The sequence below is a fragment of the Gigantopelta aegis genome, chromosome 3, assembly GCF_016097555.1.
Source record: "Gigantopelta aegis isolate Gae_Host chromosome 3, Gae_host_genome, whole genome shotgun sequence".
Lineage (NCBI taxonomy): Eukaryota > Metazoa > Mollusca > Gastropoda > Neomphalida > Peltospiridae > Gigantopelta > Gigantopelta aegis.
In genome coordinates this window covers 50492883-50515382 of record NC_054701.1, presented here as the reverse complement: position 1 = coordinate 50515382, position 22500 = coordinate 50492883, and the positions used below count along the sequence as shown (strand labels likewise).

Below are 22500 nucleotides of genomic sequence, written 5' to 3'. Positions count from 1 at the left end.
GAATGGATGGCTGGCTTTAACCTACTGTCAGTCAGATGTATTTATCCTCGTGTAAAGGTTGGCTAATTCAGTTCGGTGGGCGAGAATATTAACTAAAACACCTCTTGCTGCTAATAGGTATTAATAAAAAATTAAAATTAAAAAAGATATATATATATTTGGTCGTAGCGGTTTTCTACTCGCTAATGCTAGATCCGTTGTTAAAATTACCATAATTATGTTTGACCCCTCACAACTGCTGATTAAATGTCCTGCGAAATCTAGATGCGTGTGCAGCGGGGGGGGGGGGGGGGGGGCGAACCCTTCCCCCGGCTCCAAGCGAATTTTCTTCTCTCTTGTTTTGTCCAATATAGTTTCAGTGGTAGCATGACTCGACACAGTACAGATCCTACTGCACAGGTTCCTGCACACGCGCCTGAAATCATAAAATAGATATTGCTTATCTTCCCTCTTTTCTACCGCAGAACCAGTGGGAGGTCCATGGAGGGAAATGCGGACTGTGCGGCGATCCTTGGCAAGGTTCCCGCGATCACGAAGCGGGAGGGAAATACGCCACTGACATTATCGCACGCACGTACGAGACAGGCGAGACGATCCAGGTGAAGGTCGATATAACGGCCAACCACCTGGGTTGGTTCGAGTTCCGCCTGTGTCCTCACAACGACTGGACGAGCAACTTCACCGCGGACTGTCTGCAGCTGCTCGAACTGGCCGACCCAGACCGGTCCGGGACGAGGTACACCATCGATGACAGCACGGGCATCTACAACATCCTGCTCAAACTGCCGGAAACCCTGACGTGCTCGCAGTGCGTGCTGCAGTGGAAGTACCACACTGGTGAGTCGTGCAATATATATGGCTGTATGGCTATACCCGGTTCCTTGTAGCAGCCCAAAATGTCCTAACTGCCCTTGGAAAATGTTTCAATTGTACAAGCACTATCTTTGGCTGACGTCTGCCAAGATGTACCAATTGGTGTTCGGCTCAAGATGTCCCAATTGGTGTTCGGCTCAAGATGTCCCAGTTGGTGTTCGGCTCAAGATGTACCAGTTGGTGTTCGGTTCAAGATGTACCAGTTGGTGTTCGGCTCAAGATGTCCCAGTTGGTGTTCAGCTCAAGATGTCCCAATTGGTGTTCGGCTCAAGATGTCACAGTTGGTGTTCAGCCCAAGATGTCACAATTGGTGTTCAGCCCAAGATGTCACAATTGGCGTTCGGCCCAAGATGTCCCAATTGGTGTTCAGCCCAAGATGTCCCAATTGGTGTTCAGCCCAAGATGTCCCAGTTGGTGTTTGGTCCAAGATGTCCCAATTGTCATCCAGCCCAAGATGTCCCAGTTGGTGTTCGGTCCAAGATGTCACAATTGGTGTTTGGCCCAAGATGTCTAAATTGGTGTTCAGTCCAAGATGTCCTAACTGGGACATATTGGCGAAGCAACTTTTTGGCCAAGCAGTCTTAACTATTTTTGGGTCTAATTTTAGAGTCCAGACATGTTTTTGGATGCAGTTACTCTTTGTAGACTTAGGTATTTGACAGGCTTTACCGAGGAATCGAAACTTAGCCAATCAGAGCACGGCTCCCACTCGGTGTTACTTCAAGTCTGCTAAGTGTCTGCTAGTCGGTCCGCGCTCGCGTTTGACCTTACTAAATGGCTTTTTTCCAAATTCTGCCCATTTCAAACTCAATCCCCCCCCCCCCCCCCCCCCTGCTTCGGAGTTGGTCACTGACGAAGTCAAAGGCTAAATCCGAAGTGGGCGTGCCTGAACCCTTGTGGATAGGGGCACGTTAATAGAGTTGCCCGTTGCCCCGTTACTTGCGCCTTCCGGCCGTGGAGTCGTGAGCTGGCTATGTCAGTACATGAATCCACGGCTGGCGTGCCTGAACCGCAAGGATATGGGCACGTTAAAATAGTTCCTTCCTTCTTTCCTTCCATTACTTGCATTTAGCATGGAGAGAGTAGCCATTTTTGGAAGTAGCTATGTCAAGCGATTAGGTCAGCACACACGTGGTGACTGACATGTGTGTGCCGGCTGAATGCCGATTCTTTGGTCGAGGAGGAATGCGGTCAGACCACATATCGGAGGAGCTATTTAGCGCTGTGGTGGAGTACCAGTCGTTGTTGGTGATAATACACCTGGGTGGTAACGACATTGCCCCTGAGACTGTCCCGAAGGATGTTGTTGACCGCCTTTTAAGGTTGCGTCCACGTTTTTTGGCTGAAGGGGTGGCTAGAGTATGCATTCTGGAGATCTGCCGTCGTGGAGTGTTTAAGAGGTCACCTGCGATGACGGTAGCCCGGTTCAATATCTACGGAATGCTGTGAATCGTGGGCTAAAGAAGCTGATCCGGCGGGACTCGGTGCCGCTGTCTACTAATTATCCTGAGGACTTCCTAGCAGATGGGGTTCATTTCAACCCCAGGAAAATGCGAAAGTACTTCTTTCGCATTCGTAATACTATCAGGCCACGATAGTATTATATTATAGGCCCTTTTAAGGGCCACTAATTCTTACGAAAGTGATAGTACCAATTGCTATTGTAAAACTTATATACAACATGCACATATAATAGACAAAATTAACTAAACTTAGCAACTTCCTGTCGTTGGCCCTATAGTGCAGAGTGCATAGGTCGAGTGCATAGGGTCGCTACTCTGCATTCTAGGACGTACGGACAGGGTGTTGACGGGCGATTGGATACGTAGAAGCCTTTTACGTTATTATATTTTTATTTGACTTTCTTATTTTTTTAATATTGGTTTATTGCCCATCCCCTGGTAATCCATCATCAGAATTGGAGTGCTTATCAGGGTCGAGTGCATAGGGTGGCAGCTCCTCTTCCGAGGATGGGTGGTGGGGTGGCCGTTATTTTTATAGTTTTGGTTTGGTAAATTGTATAAAAAGGAGAGTTCGGTAGCAATTCGTTTTAAATTTGGTGGCCCCCAGTTAACTCTCAGTCGTTGGTCCAGTGGTGCGGAGTTCGTGGTCATAGGTCGAGTGCGTAGGGTCGCTATTCTGCACCTAAGACGTACAGACCGGGCGTTTCTGGGCGCTTAGCAAACTTATTTATTTATTTATTTGTTTTATAACTATGATAACCGGTGGGTTTTTGGGGTGGGTTTTTTATTATTATAATAAATCCGTTGCCTGGCATCCATCCACTGATTTGGAGTGCTTATCGTGGACGAGTACATATGGTGACAGCTCCGCTTCTGCCGATGGGTGCTGGGGTGACGGTTAAGTTCATAGTTTTGGTTTAGTAGACTGTACGAATTGAAAAGCGCGTGAAAAATTTTGTTTTTAAAAAAATATATTTATCTGCTAGGAGCAGGACATTTGGCGTGGTTATGATGGCAGGGTTGCTGATATTTAGGATTTTAAGTAGTTGAATTCTATGATTATTGTGCAGCGTGCAGTCCAGGGTGAACTTTTTTGGATGATATATGAACAGTTATTTAGTTCCATTGAATTTCCTATTCGTAGTTTAATGATGGTTTTATCAATTTAAGAGTTTTTATGTTTAGGTCTGAGAGAGTTAACAGTGGGTTTAATATTGTAGTGCCAAAAGGTTTTTGTTTGGTCCCAGCTTTCTTGCCATAAGTTGTTGTAATGTTTTTTTGCTATTGATATTAGTTCAGTGATACCTAGCGGAATGTTTTTTTTATTAATTTTACGTTAGTGATGGCAATTGCTTTTTTAGCTCCGTAATCTGCTATTTCGTTACCCATAATGCCTACATGAGCTGTGACCCATTCTAACGTTACAGCTAAGTTTAGTTGGTTTAGTTCATTTAGCTCTTTGTAGATTGCTGAGATTATGTCTGGTCTGGTGGTTCGGTTAGTTTGTATGGACTGGATGGAGCTGAGACTGTCCGAAAAGATTACACTTTTTGAGTATTTGTGAGTTTTTATCCATATTAGTGCTTCTAAAATGGCTGTCAGTTCCGCTGTGTATACTGATAAATTGTCTGACAGCCTAGCAAATTTAATTAATTTAGGATGCCAGGTAATTTTTTCTTCCACTATTGCGTATCCAACCCTGCCATTATCCGGGGTTTTGGAGCCATCTGTGAAGATGTGGGTGTGCTCATTGGTTTTCATTGTTTTCATTGGCGCATACTTATATAGTATTTTTTTGAACGGCGGAAAAGGGGTTTTGTCTGTTACTCTAGTAGCTCATGGTGGTGTTGTATGCAATTGTATGTCCAGAGCTAAACTCTTCATGAATCCACTAACTGAAGGTCCAGGAACAATATTTGGTTGGTAGCACATTTCCCACTGCGGGCGAAATGGGTGAAATGGCCACGCCCTTTTTGCGCGAAGTACTACCATCCGCCGTGACTATATCTCCAGAACCGTTAGACATAGGAGGTTGCCTGACCACTCAAAATGTGCGGAATGGCCACATTATGGGAGGGGGGGGGGGGGGGGGGGGGGTCAGTAATACATTTTCATTTCCAAAAGTCAATGGTTTTTAAGATAATTGCCAAAAACCGATTTCAGCATGTTACGCACTACAATTATTCCTATTTTTCCTGTTCCTATTGTTCAATTACTTGATTCCTGAAGAGTCTAGCAACAATCTGCATAAAAAAACTACAATTAACCCTATTAGATGTTTTAAAGTGTAATAGCAATTTCATTTTCTGTTACCACGACCTCCTCCATCCCCACCAATGTTGATTTGTTGTGCGTAAACCTGTACTGTAAGTGCTATTGAAGTTTGTTATTGTACTGCATTTATATCAGCGTATTATTAATAAAAATGGATTGTAGTGGTTTGAGGGTACCCGCTGGCTACTGTTATTAAAAGTATTAGTGTGCTAGTTGTCTATTCACCACCAGGGAATGATCTGATTAGCAATTGTGTAAATATCAGTAACACAATAACCCAATCCAAAACATAACTCCTGGGTGATAATGTCATTAATATATGAGTGTGATATCTGTGTGGGTAAGCAAATAGGTTTCAGTCAGAATACACCATATAAAGTGATATGTTCCATAGTAAATGCTCGTGTTCAAAATTCTTTATCATCAGATTTGAACACGTGTACACGTTGTTAAAGTACAATATCGAGTATATTCGCTAATGTGGGTAACATAAAAATGTACTATTCCTCATTCAAACATTCCGCTTAAGGGAGCTAGTTAACTGTTGTATGTTTCAAAGTGTTAAAACATGACCCGTAGATAGCAAAAACATACGACTTTATTAAAACTTTACTTTTGTAAAATGCATTAATAAATGAAGTTATATATGGTGAAGCACGAATTTAGCTTTCATCTAATTAATTAATTTTTATTAAATGTTCTAATTTCACTATAGCTCATTGTTTGAAATAGGTAATAACTACATGTATAATATTAAACTCTTAACTGTTTCATATTCCTAAAGTTCTTGACAAATTAATTAGTAACCTTTTTCACAGGGGGGGGGGGGGGGGGGGGGGGGGGGGGGGGGGGGGTGGGGGGGGGGGGGTATTAAAAGAGAATACTACACGAGTGGCCGTTAGATACCATCGAGTTGTTTTAAAACGTATTCAACGAGCGAAGATAATATGTTTTCGTAAATTGTATGATATGATTGAAAAGTAAATTTCAATATTGAACCAGACACTCATTAAAATATAGTAACAGGCACTGTTATTTCAAACAAGAAAATGTATTTAATATGTAATATTAATGATTGTATCAGTCAGAAACGTGCCATAATGGCCGCTAACGTCTGGGCTTATGTGACTCTTGCTACTATGAGAACTCGCCTATATATAATCTACACAATGACAAAAAGAACATCAGATGTGAGGAATTAATATTCCGAACAAGAAAGGTCAATTTCAGCGAGTAATAGGTTCTACTGCACAATGTTGAATATTAATCAACACTATATAGGCTTATTGGCTAATACATAATTTTAGGGATTCTAGCGATTACCGGTGTCACGTGGGCACACACTTTGTGACTTTGCTGTACGTCACTTCAAGAAAATACCACGCAGGTTCGTTTCGCATGGAGGCGTCGGATCTTTTCGTGTAGCGTTGGTACTTGTTAACAACATGTAAGTTTAATGTCATGACTGTTCTCGAAAATAATCAAACTAAATCTTTGTGGTATCAGATTTAGACACAGTAGCCCTCTTTAGCCCTCCCCTACAACATATCAATAAGGGGATGGCTACAGGTTACTCGAGCTAGGTATTTCTGAGAGGATATTAAGGTGGAAGAATGAAGGAATGAATGAAGGAATGAATGAATGAAGAAAGAAAGGAAATGTTTTATTTAACGACGCACTCAACACATTTTATTTACGGCCATATGCGTCGGTAATGAATGAATGAATGAATTAATTAATTAATTAATTAATTAATTAATTAATTAATGTTTAACCACACAAAAATACATAGGTTATTGGGTGTCAAACAATAGTACAAATATGCATGAATTGATGATCAACATCAATATATAATTAAAAATACAGTGTAAAGAACTGTGCAAATTATAGATATCACAAGTACATGTATATTAAAGTTTCGAGTATATAAATATCATAGGTACGTATATTAAAATTTTGAATAAAAGTGAACATGTAAAAATTTCAAAATGTATTGAGGCTGGAATCGAATGATTCCATTACATCACAAATAAAGTTCTGCTCTGTTCAAGTATGTGTGACTGATGCGAGCTATTTCATTCGTCCTGCGCTGCCTGTATGAGGATTGCCACTCTTCCAAGACTGACTGACAGAACGAAGCTTGACAAGCTGAGAAGATATATTGGTTAATATCATGTTTAATATCAGTGCAAGGCACACCAACCCTGACATGAGGCAAATCCAACTTGGCAGCTCTGTCTGGGCTCTTCGCAGAATACAATATATTTATTAGCAATAGATAAAACAAAAACACAACAAAACTTTCGTATCAACATCCCAATTAAGGGATGTTCCAGCTTTATAGTTTCTGAGACACGAAAGTGAGCTCATAGAAATAATATACATTTATTTGAACTCAATAGAATCCTTAATTTGTTCCGGTGCTTTATGCCGCATAAGACAGTCTCATAGAAATTATTGTATCTGATGGAAGAACTGAAGTACAAACCACAAAATTCCCATTCTCTGATCCATTAGCCTGAATGATAAAATACATATCTGCAGTTTGATTATGAAAATTAATGAAAGCTATATTTTAAAACAAGATAATGTACGTAGTATATCGATTAACCAAGGGACAATATGATAAAGTGTCATACATATGTTGTGGCCTTGGTGGTATTGTATAATTGTGGTGCGTAACATGCTGAAATTGGTTTTTGGCAATTATCTTAAAAACCATCGACTTTTGGATATGAAAATGTATTACTCACACACACACACACACACACACACACACACACACACACACACACACACATATAATGTGGCCATTCCGCACATTTTGAGTGGTCAGGAAACCTCCTATGTCCAACGGTTCTGGAGATATAGTCACGGTGGATGGTAGTACTTCGCGCAAAAAGGGCGTGGCCATTTCACCCATTTCGCCCGCAGTGGGAAATGTGTTACCAACCAAATATTGTTTCTGGACCTTCAATTAGTGGATTCATGAAGAGTTTAGCTCTGGACATACAATTGCATACAACACCACCATGAGCTACTAGAGTATGTAGCTGTTTTAATTAGATAAGGTGTGTGGCAATATACTGGTTGGTTTAGAGTGTGCATTGCCACTGGTATATCATCAATTCCTACTTCGGTTTCTATATTATATGCTGTAGTGGCAAAGGAGTTGCCCAGTTTTATATTAGATTTCCAGGTTAGGCCTGGTTTTTCTGCCACTGGAGTAAGCTCCTGTACTGGATGCTCATGGTCAAATTAGTGAATTTTAAGATAGTATTTAAAGTTGTGGAGCACTGACTGGCACGAGAAATAGCGCAATGCGCCCACTGACGAGAGGGTTTCTTCACGATTTAGAAGTCTAGATGGAAGGAGTGTAACTCGTACAGCTGAATTAGTTTTATAATCATATTAACATTGACATTTACAGTGTATAAAATTAATAAACCGTTATACCCTAAATATGTTTAGACATTTTTATATGTGTATATAATTAGTCATTAGGTTTGAGCAAGCCATTTTCGGTCAATACCAAGATCAAAAATATCACCTCAGACTGAGTAATCTGATGTTGGTTACATGTTACCATTTTTTGTGGGGCGTGACGTAACTCAGTGGTACAACGTTCGCCTGATGCGCGATCGATCTAGGATCGATCCCCGTCAGTTGGCCCATTGGGCTATTACTCGTTCCAGCCAGTGCTCCACAGCTGGTGCAACAAAGGCCGTGGTATGTATAATTTTGTCTGTGGGATGGTGCATATAAAAGATCCCGGGTTTATTCTCAATATCTGTGTGATCCTTAACCGTATGTTCGATGCCATATAACCGTTTTCTGTGGAGTATGCTAGGGTGGGGCAGGCTGGCTTTTGCCCTAATTAAACGAAAATGCCCGAATCTGGATAACAACATTTATTCATATTAGCATTACTACCAAACAGCTATATAGGGTTGCAAACGAATCACTACACATTTTTACATGGATTACAACTAATTTTGAGGGTAGAATGATGGTAAAAAGGTATCTGGTTAGCACATTTTGCCCTTATGCCTGTATCATTTTGCACAAATTTGAGGTTTTGCTTGAGCACAAGGGGCCTCCCACCCCCCACCCCCATCCCCGCCCCCCTATCTCGTATGCTTATGAATGTTTCTAGAGTAAAAACAGCTGCGACTCTGATTGTTTGTAACATAATTATGTGACATTGATTATTTGTACGAATACTATTTATCCATTGGCAATACATAAATATACTTTTATTTGTTATTCAGTTGTTTATGCAGTCACTGGCGTAGCCAGGGTTTTATATTGGGGAGACCAACCCATACTGGGTAGAGGGGAGCAACCCACACTATCTATGTATTTATGTATGTATGTATGTATGTATGTATGTATGATTTTATAAAATTTAATACAGTAAAAACAAACAAAAAAGGTTTGATTGGGGAGCATGGACCCTGTGCCCCCCTCCCCTACTCTCGCTACGACACTAATATATATATATATATATATATATATATATATATATATATATAAGAATTGTTTTTCATTTTTTAGGAATTTATCGATGTATAAAAGTCACAAATGGTATAAAATCGCGTAGTATAATTACAAACAGTACAAGAAGTGTACCTTAAAACACTCAAAAATAATTTCTTTCGTTCTTACCGTCAACCATGTTCTGTAAATAAGCGTAGGAATACATGTATACATACTATTGGAAATTGTCCGCTAAAAATAAAAGTAAGTATTGAATCAACAAAAACAGTGTATATATCTTTATTATAACTTCTTTTTAAAAAATGAAATAATTTCATGTGCAGATTTGTCTTGTGTTTTTCTATCGCAAAGTGACCTTGATATTGACTTTTGTTTACGTGTAGTGACTGTTGGTGTTGTGCGGTTATTTCGATCTTGGTCTTCCGTGATGATGTATTTTTAGTGACGCCAGCCAATCAAAATACAGTAAATCGTATAAATTCGGAAAGTTTGTAATTATATATATATATATATATATATATATATTAGTTACGCGGGTTTTTGACAGGGCGTACAATTCCATACGCCCTGTCAAAAACTCGCGTAACGAATTTATCACCATTTAAGTAAACAAAAATTACACTAACACTCAAACTATTAAAAAAAATGCACACACATTTTGGGTTTGAGTTTAATAACATAACAACATCAAATTCCTCAAAATATATTGGATTTTTTTGTTAACAAATAACTATGTTTTTTGTTAGCTGTTTGGATATTACGAGTGTCAACAAGGATTCCGGGTGGTTTTACCCTGAAATCATTTCGAAGCCTGTTTCGCAAAGGGAGACAACTCATATCGCCTTATTATCTTGCGTGTTTTAAACGTTTATGTTTATATGTTAATCGTATCAGGAAAACAAAATTGAACACCCGCGGCCAAAAAAAAATATTTGTCATGTTGTTTTAACTTGTAAGAACCTGTAAAAAAAAAAAGCATGTCGTGATAATTAGCACAAGTTCTAACATGGTAACTGATTACGGGAAAAACTACAATCTAGCACAATTTTATTTTTACTGTTTATAAACAGTAAAAATAAAATTTACTAAATTGTGGTGTTCCCATTCATAATGAATTCAGGACTTTTAAGAAATTTAATCAGTGAGACGTGTTGGAGAAAATTTCGTCAGTCTCATCCGCTGTTTGTATTTTCGTACAACCAGTCGAGCAACTCACGTGACATTTTGTACAGCCGGGCAAATTCTCAGTCTAATTAAAATTAGCTCCACTATTACACTAGACCCAGTAGAGCTAATTTTAATCAGACTGGCAAATTCTGTATTTTCCCGCAAATGACGCGGTGTACTTGTGGTATGCATTGGTTATTGACCAATCAAAACGCATGAAATTTATCTAAAAGGTAATATATATATATATATATATATATATATATATATATATATATATATATATATATATATATAATTATTATTATTATTATTATCATTATTATTATTATTATTATTATTATTATTATTATTATTCAGCTAACAGCTGGGGTTTTGAGCCCAATGGTACTGGATGCATGGGGTGCGGTGCACAAGAAGAGTTCTATGGTTGTGCTGATGTCGCGATAACAGCGGGCGGCAAACCCGACACGACGGTTACGCCAGCCACAACGTTTAGCCCAGTGACGACGGTTACGCCAGCCACAATGTCTAGCCCAGTGACGACGGTTACGCCAGTCACAACGTCTAGCCCAGTGACGACGGTTACGCCAGGCACAACGTCTAGCCCAGTGACGACGGTTACGCCAGCTACAACGACTAGCCCAGTGACGACGAGTGAGACAGCAGGGACGACGGCAACAGTGACTAACCGGACCACTACGGAGGAACATACAACCACAGAAGGACCGGAGTCGACGACGACGTCTTTCGACAAGTGCCGCGCCACGGGACCCTGGGAGGGCAAGGAGAAGGAAACAGAGTGGTGTAAATTAAACTGTTCCCTTGGCCACTGTCCGCCTGACTTGTGCCGCTGTGATTAAAAAATCGCTTATTACAGCGTTTCAGAGTTTGACATTTTTTCAGTGTTTGACATGTTTGTAATATATATACAGTGCAGGTGTGGTAAATCTTAAAGCAGAGATAACTTTTTCTTGTAGAATGTAGGAAATTGCATTTTAGGATATCTAGGTTTCAAACGTTTACGGTGGAGCATACCCCCGAAGGGTGTATACTACCAAATCAAATCCCATAGACGACAATAGTAACATATGTGATAAAAAAAACTCCGACCTGCAGCGTATCAATCGACATAAACGCCACGGATATAAATACTACCACCCCTCACCCTTAAAGTGAATCAGAAAAACAATGGGGACATTTCCGAGATAACGGGTAGCGTATATGACTACCCTAGTTCCGCACACAATTCGAGTACTTTTTTGCAGGTATCTCATACATGTTTCAAGCACAAGGCTATTTGACACAGTGGGTACTAGATGAAATAAAATTGCATACATTTTTTGCCCAGATGAAATTTTGTTTACCACCAACACACTCACATCTATCACCAATCATAGGACTTGTGGTGTTCATTTCTCTATCAAAAATTGGGTGCACCTCGAACTTTGACCCAGCCGTAAGTTATTTGGTTTAGTACTACCCGAAGCCCCTATAGCCTGCAGTGGTGTGGTCAGGAGGCAGAGTGAACAATTTCACTGTTTCTCATAGCTCCTCCCCCCCCCCCCCCCCCCCATACAATGAGATGCTCCCAACCCAACAATACATGAAACAAACATTATATAATTTGCATACAGTCAGTGCCAGGTATGGACAGACGATCTGTATTACATTTTAAAAAGCGTAAAAACAAACATATTATAAAGACTTGGTCAGTGTCACGCCATTCCATCATGAACAATATCCCCAGAACTATCTGCATCCACGTATATGCTCACGGTTATTCAGCTTGGACATGGACCTAGTCCGATACTAATCTGCAAGCAACAAAATATATATCATAATGTATCATTCAGAGCATAGCATCCATATTAACAAGTCTTATCAGTCTTAGCACATTGCTTTGGACAATCTCAGAACACATTTAGAAAATAACACCAAACTAATCCCATACGTATTATCAATGTTCGCCAACCCTCATAAGAAAGAAATGTTTTATTTAACGACGCACTCAACACATTTTATTTACGGTTATATGGCGTCAGACATATGGTTAAGGACCACACAGATTTTGAGAGGAAACCCGCTGTCGCCACTACATGGGCTACTCTTCCGATTAGCAGCAAGGGATCTTTTATTTGCGCTTCCCACAGGCAGGATAGCACAAACCATGGCCTTTGTTGAACCAGTTATGGATCACTGGTCGGTGCAAGTGGTTTACACCTACCCACTGAGCCTTGCGGAGCACTCACTCAGGGTTTGGAGTCGGTATCTGGATTAAAAATCCCATGCCTCGACTGGGATCCGAACCCAGTACCTACCAGCCTGTAGACCGATGACCTAACCACGACGCCACCGAGGCCGGTCCCAACCCTCATAAAGACCATCCTCGTTTTGTCTGTTGATCGCTGAACTGAGAGACCTAATCACACGTTACCTTGTTTTTGTATATCTTGTATAGAACGCGTCTATAACTTCATATTACTTCCCTTGGTATTTCCTTATAATGGCAGAAATACATTTCTAAGTCGAATCTCAAACGAAAGAAATTACCGGTGCCATGCAACATCGTCTTCTATCACATCAAATTGGGCTATTTCTCGTTCCAGCCAGTGCACCACGACTGGTATTTCAAAGGCCGTGGTGTGTACTACCCTGTCTGTGAGATGGTGCATATAAAAGATCCCTTGCTGCTAATCGAAAAGAGAAGCCCATGAAGTGGCGACAGCGGGTTTCCTCTCTCAGTATCTGTGTGGTCCTTAACCATATGTCTGACGCCATATAACCGTAAATAAAATGTGTTGAGTGCGTCGTTAAAACATTTTTCTTTCTTTTCTATCACATCAAATTCATTTGATGTTAGGCAAAAAAAAAACGTCTAGTGAGCGACAGCGATCCTTCGCCTTCTGAACAGGTCATTGGACTGGTGTTGCACGTTTGGTAGACAAATACGGTGAGATATGGCTCACTGTAAACCCATGGTGAGCATCTCCAGTAATTTCTTTGGTTAAAATTTACATTCAACACCGAATTCTTTTAAAGACGAATTTTTAGGGTAAGACTCTGTCCACCCACCACCTCCGCTTCTGGTGGCGAGTTGCATCGGCCTCAATAGTGTAACTTGCAAAATGAATATTTAATGTTTATTACTGAAGAATAGGGGATGTTGGGGAACGACTTTTCTCTATTAATAAAAGCAACGTCACTAGCGGTTCAAATAATACAACTGGCGGCCTTTTTCAAATGGTAAGTTTATTAAAGCTGTGCATGTGTTTGTGTGCTGTGATCGAATACGACATGTATGTCAAGGGCTCGGTGAATTGCACGATATCTTGTTTGTTGAGCGAGACTGTGTAGTTGCCTCTTTCACTATCGGCCGAAACTATTATTCCACAGCGGTGTACCTGCACGTGTGTATTGGGTGACCCGTCATTAATCATTGTGCGATCTTGTGTTCTCTCACACGTGGTTTCCAGTCACAAATACCTGCTTGAAGACATGCATAACTGTCAACACAGACGTCAACGAACAAACACCACAGAATATCCTAGCACCTAAATGCATGAAGCGATATCAGATGCGTGAGTGACTCACTTCATATTAAAGCACCTCTGTCGAGAAGATTTCTGCACCGGCCTCAGCAATGTCGTGGTTAAGCCATCGGATATAACGCTGGTATATACAGGGTTCGCAGCCCAGTATCGGCTCCCACCCAGAGCTAGTTTTAATGACTTAATGGGTAGGTGTAAGACCATTACACCCTCTTCTCTCGCACCAACCACGAACCAACTAACAACTAACCCACTGTCCTGGACAGATAGTCCAGATAGCTGAGGTGTGTGACCAGGACACGAAAAATAATTTGAAATGAAAATGAACCGAAATGTATGTTGTGACATATTCCACAGTTAAACGGTTTGTTTTGTCATTTCACTTTCATCCATGTCCCTGCTTATACCCGAGTGAGGTTCAAGCACACTGTCCTTGGGACACGATTAAACACCATTTGATATCTGTCACTGACGTTTGGTTTGTTTAACGACAGCGCTACAGCACAGTGACTTATTAATCATCGGCTACTGGAGTTCAGACATTTGGTGATTTTGAAATTTAGTCTTAGAGTTTGTTTTGTCTTGTTTAACGACACCACTAGAGCACATTGATTTATTAATCATCGGCTAATGCATGTCAAACATTCGATAATTGCAATAGTATATAGTATTAGAGAGAAAACCTGCTACATGTTTCCATTAGTAGCAATGGATCTTTAATATGCACCATCTCACAGACAGGATAGCACATACCACGGCCTTTGATATACCAGTCGTGATGCACTGGTACCGGCCTCGGTGGCGTCGTGGTTAGGCCATCGGTCTACAGGCTGGTAGGTACTGGGTTCTGATCCTAGTCGAGGCATGATATTTTTAATCTAGATACCGACTCCTAACCCTGAGTGAGTGTTCCGCAAGGCTCAGTGGGTAGGTGTAAACCACTTGCACCGACCAGTAATCCATAACTGGTCCAACAAAGGCCATGGTTTGTGCTATCCTGCCTGTGGGAAGCGCAAATAAAAGATCCCTTGCTGGTAATCGGAAAGAGTAGCCCATGTGGTGGCGACAGCGGGTTTCCTCTCAAAATCTGTGTGGTCCTTAACCATATGTCTGACGCCATATAACCGTAAATAAAATGTGTTGAGTGCGTCGTTAAAACATTTTTCTTTCTTTTCTATCACATCAAATTCATTTGATGTTAGGCAAAAAAAAAACGTCTAGTGAGCGACAGCGATCCTTCGCCTTCTGAACAGGTCATTGGACTGGTGTTGCACGTTTGGTAGACAAGTACGGTGAGATATGGCTCACTGTAAACCCATGGTGAGCATCTCCAGTAATTTCTTTGGTTAAAATTTACATTCAACACCGAATTCTTTTAAAGACGAATTTTTAGGGTAAGACTCTGTCCACCCACCACCTCCGCTTCTGGTGGCGAGTTGCATCGGCCTCAATAGTGTAACTTGCAAAATGAATATTTAATGTTTATTACTGAAGAATAGGGGATGTTGGGGAACGACTTTTCTCTATTAATAAAAGCAACGTCACTAGCGGTTCAAATAATACAACTGGCGGCCTTTTTCAAATGGTAAGTTTATTAAAGCTGTGCATGTGTTTGTGTGCTGTGATCGAATACGACATGTATGTCAAGGGCTCGGTGAATTGCACGATATCTTGTTTGTTGAGCGAGACTGTGTAGTTGCCTCTTTCACTATCGGCCGAAACTATTATTCCACAGCGGTGTACCTGCACGTGTGTATTGGGTGACCCGTCATTAATCATTGTGCGATCTTGTGTTCTCTCACACGTGGTTTCCAGTCACAAATACCTGCTTGAAGACATGCATAACTGTCAACACAGACGTCAACGAACAAACACCACAGAATATCCTAGCACCTAAATGCATGAAGCGATATCAGATGCGTGAGTGACTCACTTCATATTAAAGCACCTCTGTCGAGAAGATTTCTGCACCGGCCTCAGCAATGTCGTGGTTAAGCCATCGGATATAACGCTGGTATATACAGGGTTCGCAGCCCAGTATCGGCTCCCACCCAGAGCTAGTTTTAATGACTTAATGGGTAGGTGTAAGACCATTACACCCTCTTCTCTCGCACCAACCACGAACCAACTAACAACTAACCCACTGTCCTGGACAGATAGTCCAGATAGCTGAGGTGTGTGACCAGGACACGAAAAATAATTTGAAATGAAAATGAACCGAAATGTATGTTGTGACATATTCTACAGTTAAACGGTTTGTTTTGTCATTTCACTTTCATCCATGTCCCTGCTTATACCCGAGTGAGGTTCAAGCACACTGTCCTTGGGACACGATTAAACACCATTTGATATCTGTCACTGACGTTTGGTTTGTTTAACGACAGCGCTACAGCACAGTGACTTATTAATCATCGGCTACTGGAGTTCAGACATTTGGTGATTTTGAAATTTAGTCTTAGAGTTTGTTTTGTCTTGTTTAACGACACCACTAGAGCACATTGATTTATTAATCATCGGCTAATGCATGTCAAACATTCGATAATTGCAATAGTATATAGTATTAGAGAGAAAACCTGCTACATGTTTCCATTAGTAGCAATGGATCTTTAATATGCACCATCTCACAGACAGGATAGCACATACCACGGCCTTTGATATACCAGTCGTGATGCACTGGTACCGGCCTCGGTGGCGTCGTGGTTAGGCCATCGGTCTACAGGCTGGTAGGTACTGGGTTCTGATCCTAGTCGAGGCATGATATTTTTAATCTAGATACCGACTCCTAACCCTGAGTGAGTGTTCCGCAAGGCTCAGTGGGTAGGTGTAAACCACTTGCACCGACCAGTAATCCATAACTGGTCCAACAAAGGCCATGGTTTGTGCTATCCTGCCTGTGGGAAGCGCAAATAAAAGATCCCTTGCTGGTAATCGGAAAGAGTAGCCCATGTGGTGGCGACAGCGGGTTTCCTCTCAAAATCTGTGTGGTCCTTAACCATATGTCTGACGCCATATAACCGTAAATAAAATGTGTTGAGTGCGTCGTTAAATAAAACATTTCTTTCTTTGATGCACTGGCTGGAACGAAACATTGACTGAGATAGAGGTTAGTGAGAGAAAACGTAGTGTATCTAGCCACCGATTTGGGCGTTACTCTGGTGTGTTATCCGAAGATAATGAAAGTGGGTGATCTTCTTTAAATGTTAAAATATACATACTGAGCAGATAAAGAAACGACAACATTTTAACACATACACATACACATACACACACACGCATACATACATGCATACATATACATACATACATACATACATACATACATACATACATACATACATACATGCATACATATAAATGTATTGATGATCATGGATCAGGGGTTTTAAATTTCGGTATCAAGATCCTTTTGTTATCCATTTAATAATAAACACGGGTATAAAACATATTGTGTTTGGTATTAGCTATTTCTGCGTGGTATGAAAGCGAGCAACCACAACGACCGGGCGTTGATGTGGAGGGTATCGTTTCCACTTGAACGTGTATCGGAGTGATTGTACTTATCTGGTGTTAATCTCTTTAGATTTGCCAGCACCGCGAAACCTTATCGAAGGTTTATTACTACAGTCAATGTGGCATTAACTATTCTCTTGCTTAACGCTAGTTCATAAGTGGTTGCACCGGCTGTGCATTCGAGAACTTTGGACAATAAGACTATTAAAACCGCTTGGGGCAGTTTTTACCCCTGCAGACGGGTGTCCGAGTCCGGTACAAATAACAATAGCTCTACTCGCGAGGTCGGTCCTATAACTGGAGGGATTGGAGAGAGTTAGAGGCACGGTGGTCGGTCACATAGCAACAGCTGACGACGGCTCAAGACTTCGTTTTATAATCGGAAAGCGAATTGTTAATCACTTCATTTTAACGTCGTATAATCACAGTATCGAGAGCTAACCTCTTAACACCGACATACACACACAAAACATGGCTTCATTGTTTCCATCCAAACCACGCAAGACAGAGTAAGTAGTACTTTTTAAATATGTACATGAATATTTACTTTTTTATTATAAACTATTAATATCAAATTTTCTTTTTACTGCATTTAGTTTAAATGATAATTATATTGGCGGGAAAAAAAAACTTCTGGGAATATTCTTAATCGTTTTTCATAGAATTACATGATGTTGTCGCATGTGATATTTATCAATTATTGACAGTCACTGAGGGCAATATCATGTTTTATGGACCGAAGAAATTGATGTCATCAATAAGACTTGTACATTCCTGCTTTGTTTATCAAAATCAAAATACGCCAACGCTTATAATTTCCCCGCAATGCGTTAAAACTGATGGGATTTAGTGACGTCACGTAATCCTATGACGTTGTATGACATGCAGAGGAATTGCGGAAATAAACAGTTGAAACATTATCAAGACCAAAAAATCAAATTCGAGACATTATAACCAGCAAGAGTGCCAAAATCATATTAGTAGCAAAATAAAAAACAAAATGTGATAAATCTGAACACACATTTATACTGAACAGTTACCGATTACCTTCAAATGCATTTTTTATTTGTAACATAAAATCCTGGGAGTGCCGATTCCAACTGCATTTTGATGTATCATGTAGTTTCTAAATCTGCGATATATTCTATACATAATTTGACGATTACTGACCTTGTTTTTGTTGTATTTGCGGAATTAAGCTCGGTATGACTAAAGGTGTTATCTTTTTGCTGAAGGACAGCAGAGCGTTTTGTCACAGGTTTGTGCTTGTTTACATTAGAATTAGCAGTTGACGTTGCATTACGTTACCTACTCATTAACTGGATAGGGGCGGGACGTAGCCCAGTGGTACAATGCTCGCTCGCTGTGTGGTCGGTCTGGGATCGATCCCCGTCGGTGGGCCCATTAGGCTATTTCTCGTTCCAGCCAGTGCACTACGACTGGTATATCAAAGGCCGTGGTATGTACTACCCTTTCTGTGGAATGGTGTATATAAAAGATCCCTTGCTGCTAATCGAAAAGAGTAGCCCATGAAGTGGCGACAGCGTGTTTTCTCTCTCATTATCTGTGTGGTCCGTAACCATATGTTTGACGCCATATAACCGTAAATAAATGTGTTTAGCGTTGATTACCTCTATATAGTAGTCTTCAAAATCAGCCGGTATCGTTACGATACAGGGCCAGTCTTGTTCGACTCCTATACCGTGTTTCATAAGTGAGGTGCGTTGCCAGTCTTGTAATTCAGGCATATAGTCCGTCTCTGCGTCAAAAGGCAACAGGTGAATTGGTATGTGAATCAATAATGAATAATGTTAAAATTCATATAAAAAACATATCAAGTTTTAAACCCACACCAACTCAAATAACATTATTTCGAAGAAAACAATTCAGTGTAAATAAAAAAAAGGTGGTTTTTTAACAAATCGTCATCAAATTGTATAAGTTAAAATCTTCTTTTTAAATTATTTAATACAGGTATGAAGACAACAGAAGCACGCGCAGTTCTACCTTTAGTATCTGTGTACTGCATTATCAATTGCTAGCACTACAATGCAGGTGAAGCTGCATACCTTGGCTGTTCTAGCATTTTGTCTCAACCCCTGTTTTGAAAATTTAGTCTGTAATTTGATAGTAATTTGTAACGAACTGTTTTAATTATCAGAATGTTTAGTTTAAAATGTTATTTGACTTGGTATGAGTTTAAAACTTAATACTATGTGTTTTTTTAATATAAATTGTAACTTTATTCATTATAGAGTTATATGCCAATTTATCGGTTCCCTTTTGACGCAAACGGACTATAACGGTGCCATACAAAACGTCTGTGAATGACCTTTTGACGCAAACGGACTATAATGGTGCCATACAAAACGTCTGTGAATGACCTTTTGACGCAAACGGACTATAATGGTGCCATACAAAACGTCTGTGAATGACCTTTGTACATATTGGCATATTGTATAAAGTTGGTAACTTTGTATATTGTCTAGCAATCATTGTTAATTAATAAAAAGCATGGTGTTCTGGTGTGTCGATATACTAATTTCAAAACCTTGTTGTTTGTTTTAGGGTGGGGTTTTTTTGCGAATACACGATTATGACGTTAAGTTCTGCCATTTGATACTAAAATTGGCAAGCCTTTAGGTTTAACTTGCTTATAAAGTTAAATAGAGTATAAAGTTAATGTGCTTGGAATTGTCATGTATTCACGCCGATGTTTGTTAACTTGGTTCTTTTGCACTTCGAGATTCTTTGAGAATTTTCGACATAATAAGGCAGATTGATGTGTGATAAGCCTTTGAGTTACCTCTTTGAGTTATTTATCGGGTCAATGGATGTACCTTCGTGTGATACAGAGGTCGATGTCGCCAGTAGATTTGTAGACTGCGGGATAAATGTTAAACAACGAAGAATTAAGCGGCGTGATCGCACCACAATATACGAACAAATCATTAATTGCGTATCTATTACGGTGGCATTGTTGTGACCTATCGTCCCGTAAATAAGGTCATCAACGATACCATGTAATGATCGCTTTGTATTTAATTATATGAGATCGGTGGTTGATAGCCGATACCAACTGTTTACGATTATCACGTCTAGTCCAACGACTTCACCGTGTAATACACCCAGCCCCGACAAACCCACCGAGCCCCGTGACCCGAGTATCGGATTCCTGCCTAGTGCCAAGCCATGAGATCTCTTTGTTTGCGTTATTAAGATGTTCTGTGAGATAGACGTGTGCGTCAAGTGTAATCAGTGGCTGTTCGTCATGCCGGCAATTGGCTAGAATGGCAAGAGACAATAACTTTACACCTTACGACCCACTCCGTGCAGCCCCCACACCGAGGCTGCAACCCGACGTCACGTGATTGTCATTTTGAAACAGTTACGGGTTATTTAAGAAATTATCGTTTAAAAAGAAACCCTACACGTCTATGTTTATCAGGTGAAAAGCATCATGAGTATACTTTATCCATTATTGATCTTATTCTTGTGTTAGTTTGTTGTGTGAAATATTGGATTTACAAGTTTACGTCATTTAGGTCAAGGTCAACTTCTTTCTTGCAAGCATTTGAGTGCGGCAGAGTCAAGCGTATGAAAATAGCAGAGTTCTGTCGAAGAACTATGACGTTTGGTCTGCGTGTGTACATATGTATCATTTTGAAGTCTGAATTTGGAGCATTTATGGGGGAAGTTCTGTTTGTAACATCGAGAACAACGGCAACAAAAGGCCAACTCCTAGGCGTGGGTGGAGCCAGAATATAACAACAAGTATATATATATATATATATATATATATATATATATATATATATATATATATATATATATATGAGAGAGAGAGAGAGAGCGAGAGAGAGAGAGAGAGAGAGAGAGAGAGAGAGAGAGAGAGAGAGAGAGAGAGAGAGAGAGAGAGAGAGAGAATTGTTGTAAAACATTTTAGAATGTTCATAATCAACTCTGATCGTAATAAAACAATTTTCCAATAAAATGAAATATTAAAAATTACATTAATTTAATCCCTAATTGAATCGCCTTTCCACCTGGGGGGGGTGGGGGGGGGAGAGAGAGACAAAGCCTACCCTGATCCCTTCAGAGCTTGTGGGCAGGGACTGCCTTTATCCTCCACCCCCTCTTTTTTTCCAACGAATACCCACACATTTGCATCGGGTACTAAATGCATAACACATTTCGTTTAAATGTGTGGGGTGGGTAACTTTGTTCGTTCTTCTTTTTGTTGACCCCTGCGCGTGCTGTAACCTCACCGTGGTGCAGGGGTGTAACATTCTCTTTGAGAATGGCCAATACAGCACAAATTGAAGTTTAGAGTAAAATTCGGTGTCCGTAAAATTCTGTGATATTTGTATTTGTATTTTTGGCACAGTTCTTTACACTGTTTTTGTTTAAACCTTGAATTTTTATATTGATGTTGATCATCACTTTATTTATTTGCATTACCATAGTTTGACACCCAATAGCCGATGTATTTTTCGTGCTGGGGTGTCGTTAAACATTCATTCATTCATTCATTCATTCATTCTTTTTGTTGAATTCGTTCTAGAAGTCGATGAAGCATTCGAGACCAAACATGTATTTGAAATTGCGTGTAACGTTGTTTAGAGCAGGTCAGCATGCCCTGTTTATAATACATGTGGTTGTTGTTGTATTGTCCTTACAGACGTGGATTTATCAATCTCAGATTAGAAGCAAGAGTGATTCTATTCACCTTCATGTTATAACATGTTTTATTGCCATTAAAAGGCACGATGAGCGAAATTACATGGATGTACCTTCATAATAGTGTATACGTGTGTTGATCAACCGGAGTATACTCCATACGTAGGACATGAATATCCAATACAGGTTTAGAGTTAACCTGATTAATGTATCATAATATAATGTAAAACACGTCATAGTCCAAGACAATGAGAAAAATCTATAATTCAATGCCAAGACGGCCTTACATGCTACAAAATATTAAAAGATAAATTGAATATTAAAGCACCCGTGTTTGCCGGTTGTTGAGCAAGAATAAAGGATGTAGTGGTTTACTACGTAGAAAGCAAGTGTAGCTCGCAATGAAAGCTTTGTGAATAAATGGCTCTTTTGATCCATGGGGTTAACGTCCAAGAGACGTGTGTAGACATTCCATAGCCTGG

At 40.1% G+C, this 22500-nt stretch overlaps 2 protein-coding genes across 2 annotated transcripts in view; both read left to right on the top strand.

Moving 5' to 3' along the window:
- Positions 1 to 11422, top strand: part of LOC121368698 — a 13158-nt gene extending 1736 nt beyond the window's left edge. Inside the window, exons 2-3 of the mRNA XM_041493438.1 lie at positions 465 to 837; positions 10638 to 11422. Coding sequence (XP_041349372.1) covers positions 465 to 837; positions 10638 to 11140 — 876 coding nt within the window. The 3' untranslated portion in view covers positions 11141 to 11422. The remainder of the gene's footprint in view (positions 1 to 464; positions 838 to 10637) is intronic.
- A 6099-nt stretch (positions 11423 to 17521) lies between these two features.
- LOC121368182 overlaps positions 17522 to 22500 on the top strand; it is a 30280-nt gene continuing 25301 nt past the window's right edge. Inside the window, exon 1 of the mRNA XM_041492810.1 lies at positions 17522 to 17847. Within this exon, the coding sequence (XP_041348744.1) occupies positions 17810 to 17847 (38 nt within the window). The 5' untranslated portion in view covers positions 17522 to 17809. The remainder of the gene's footprint in view (positions 17848 to 22500) is intronic.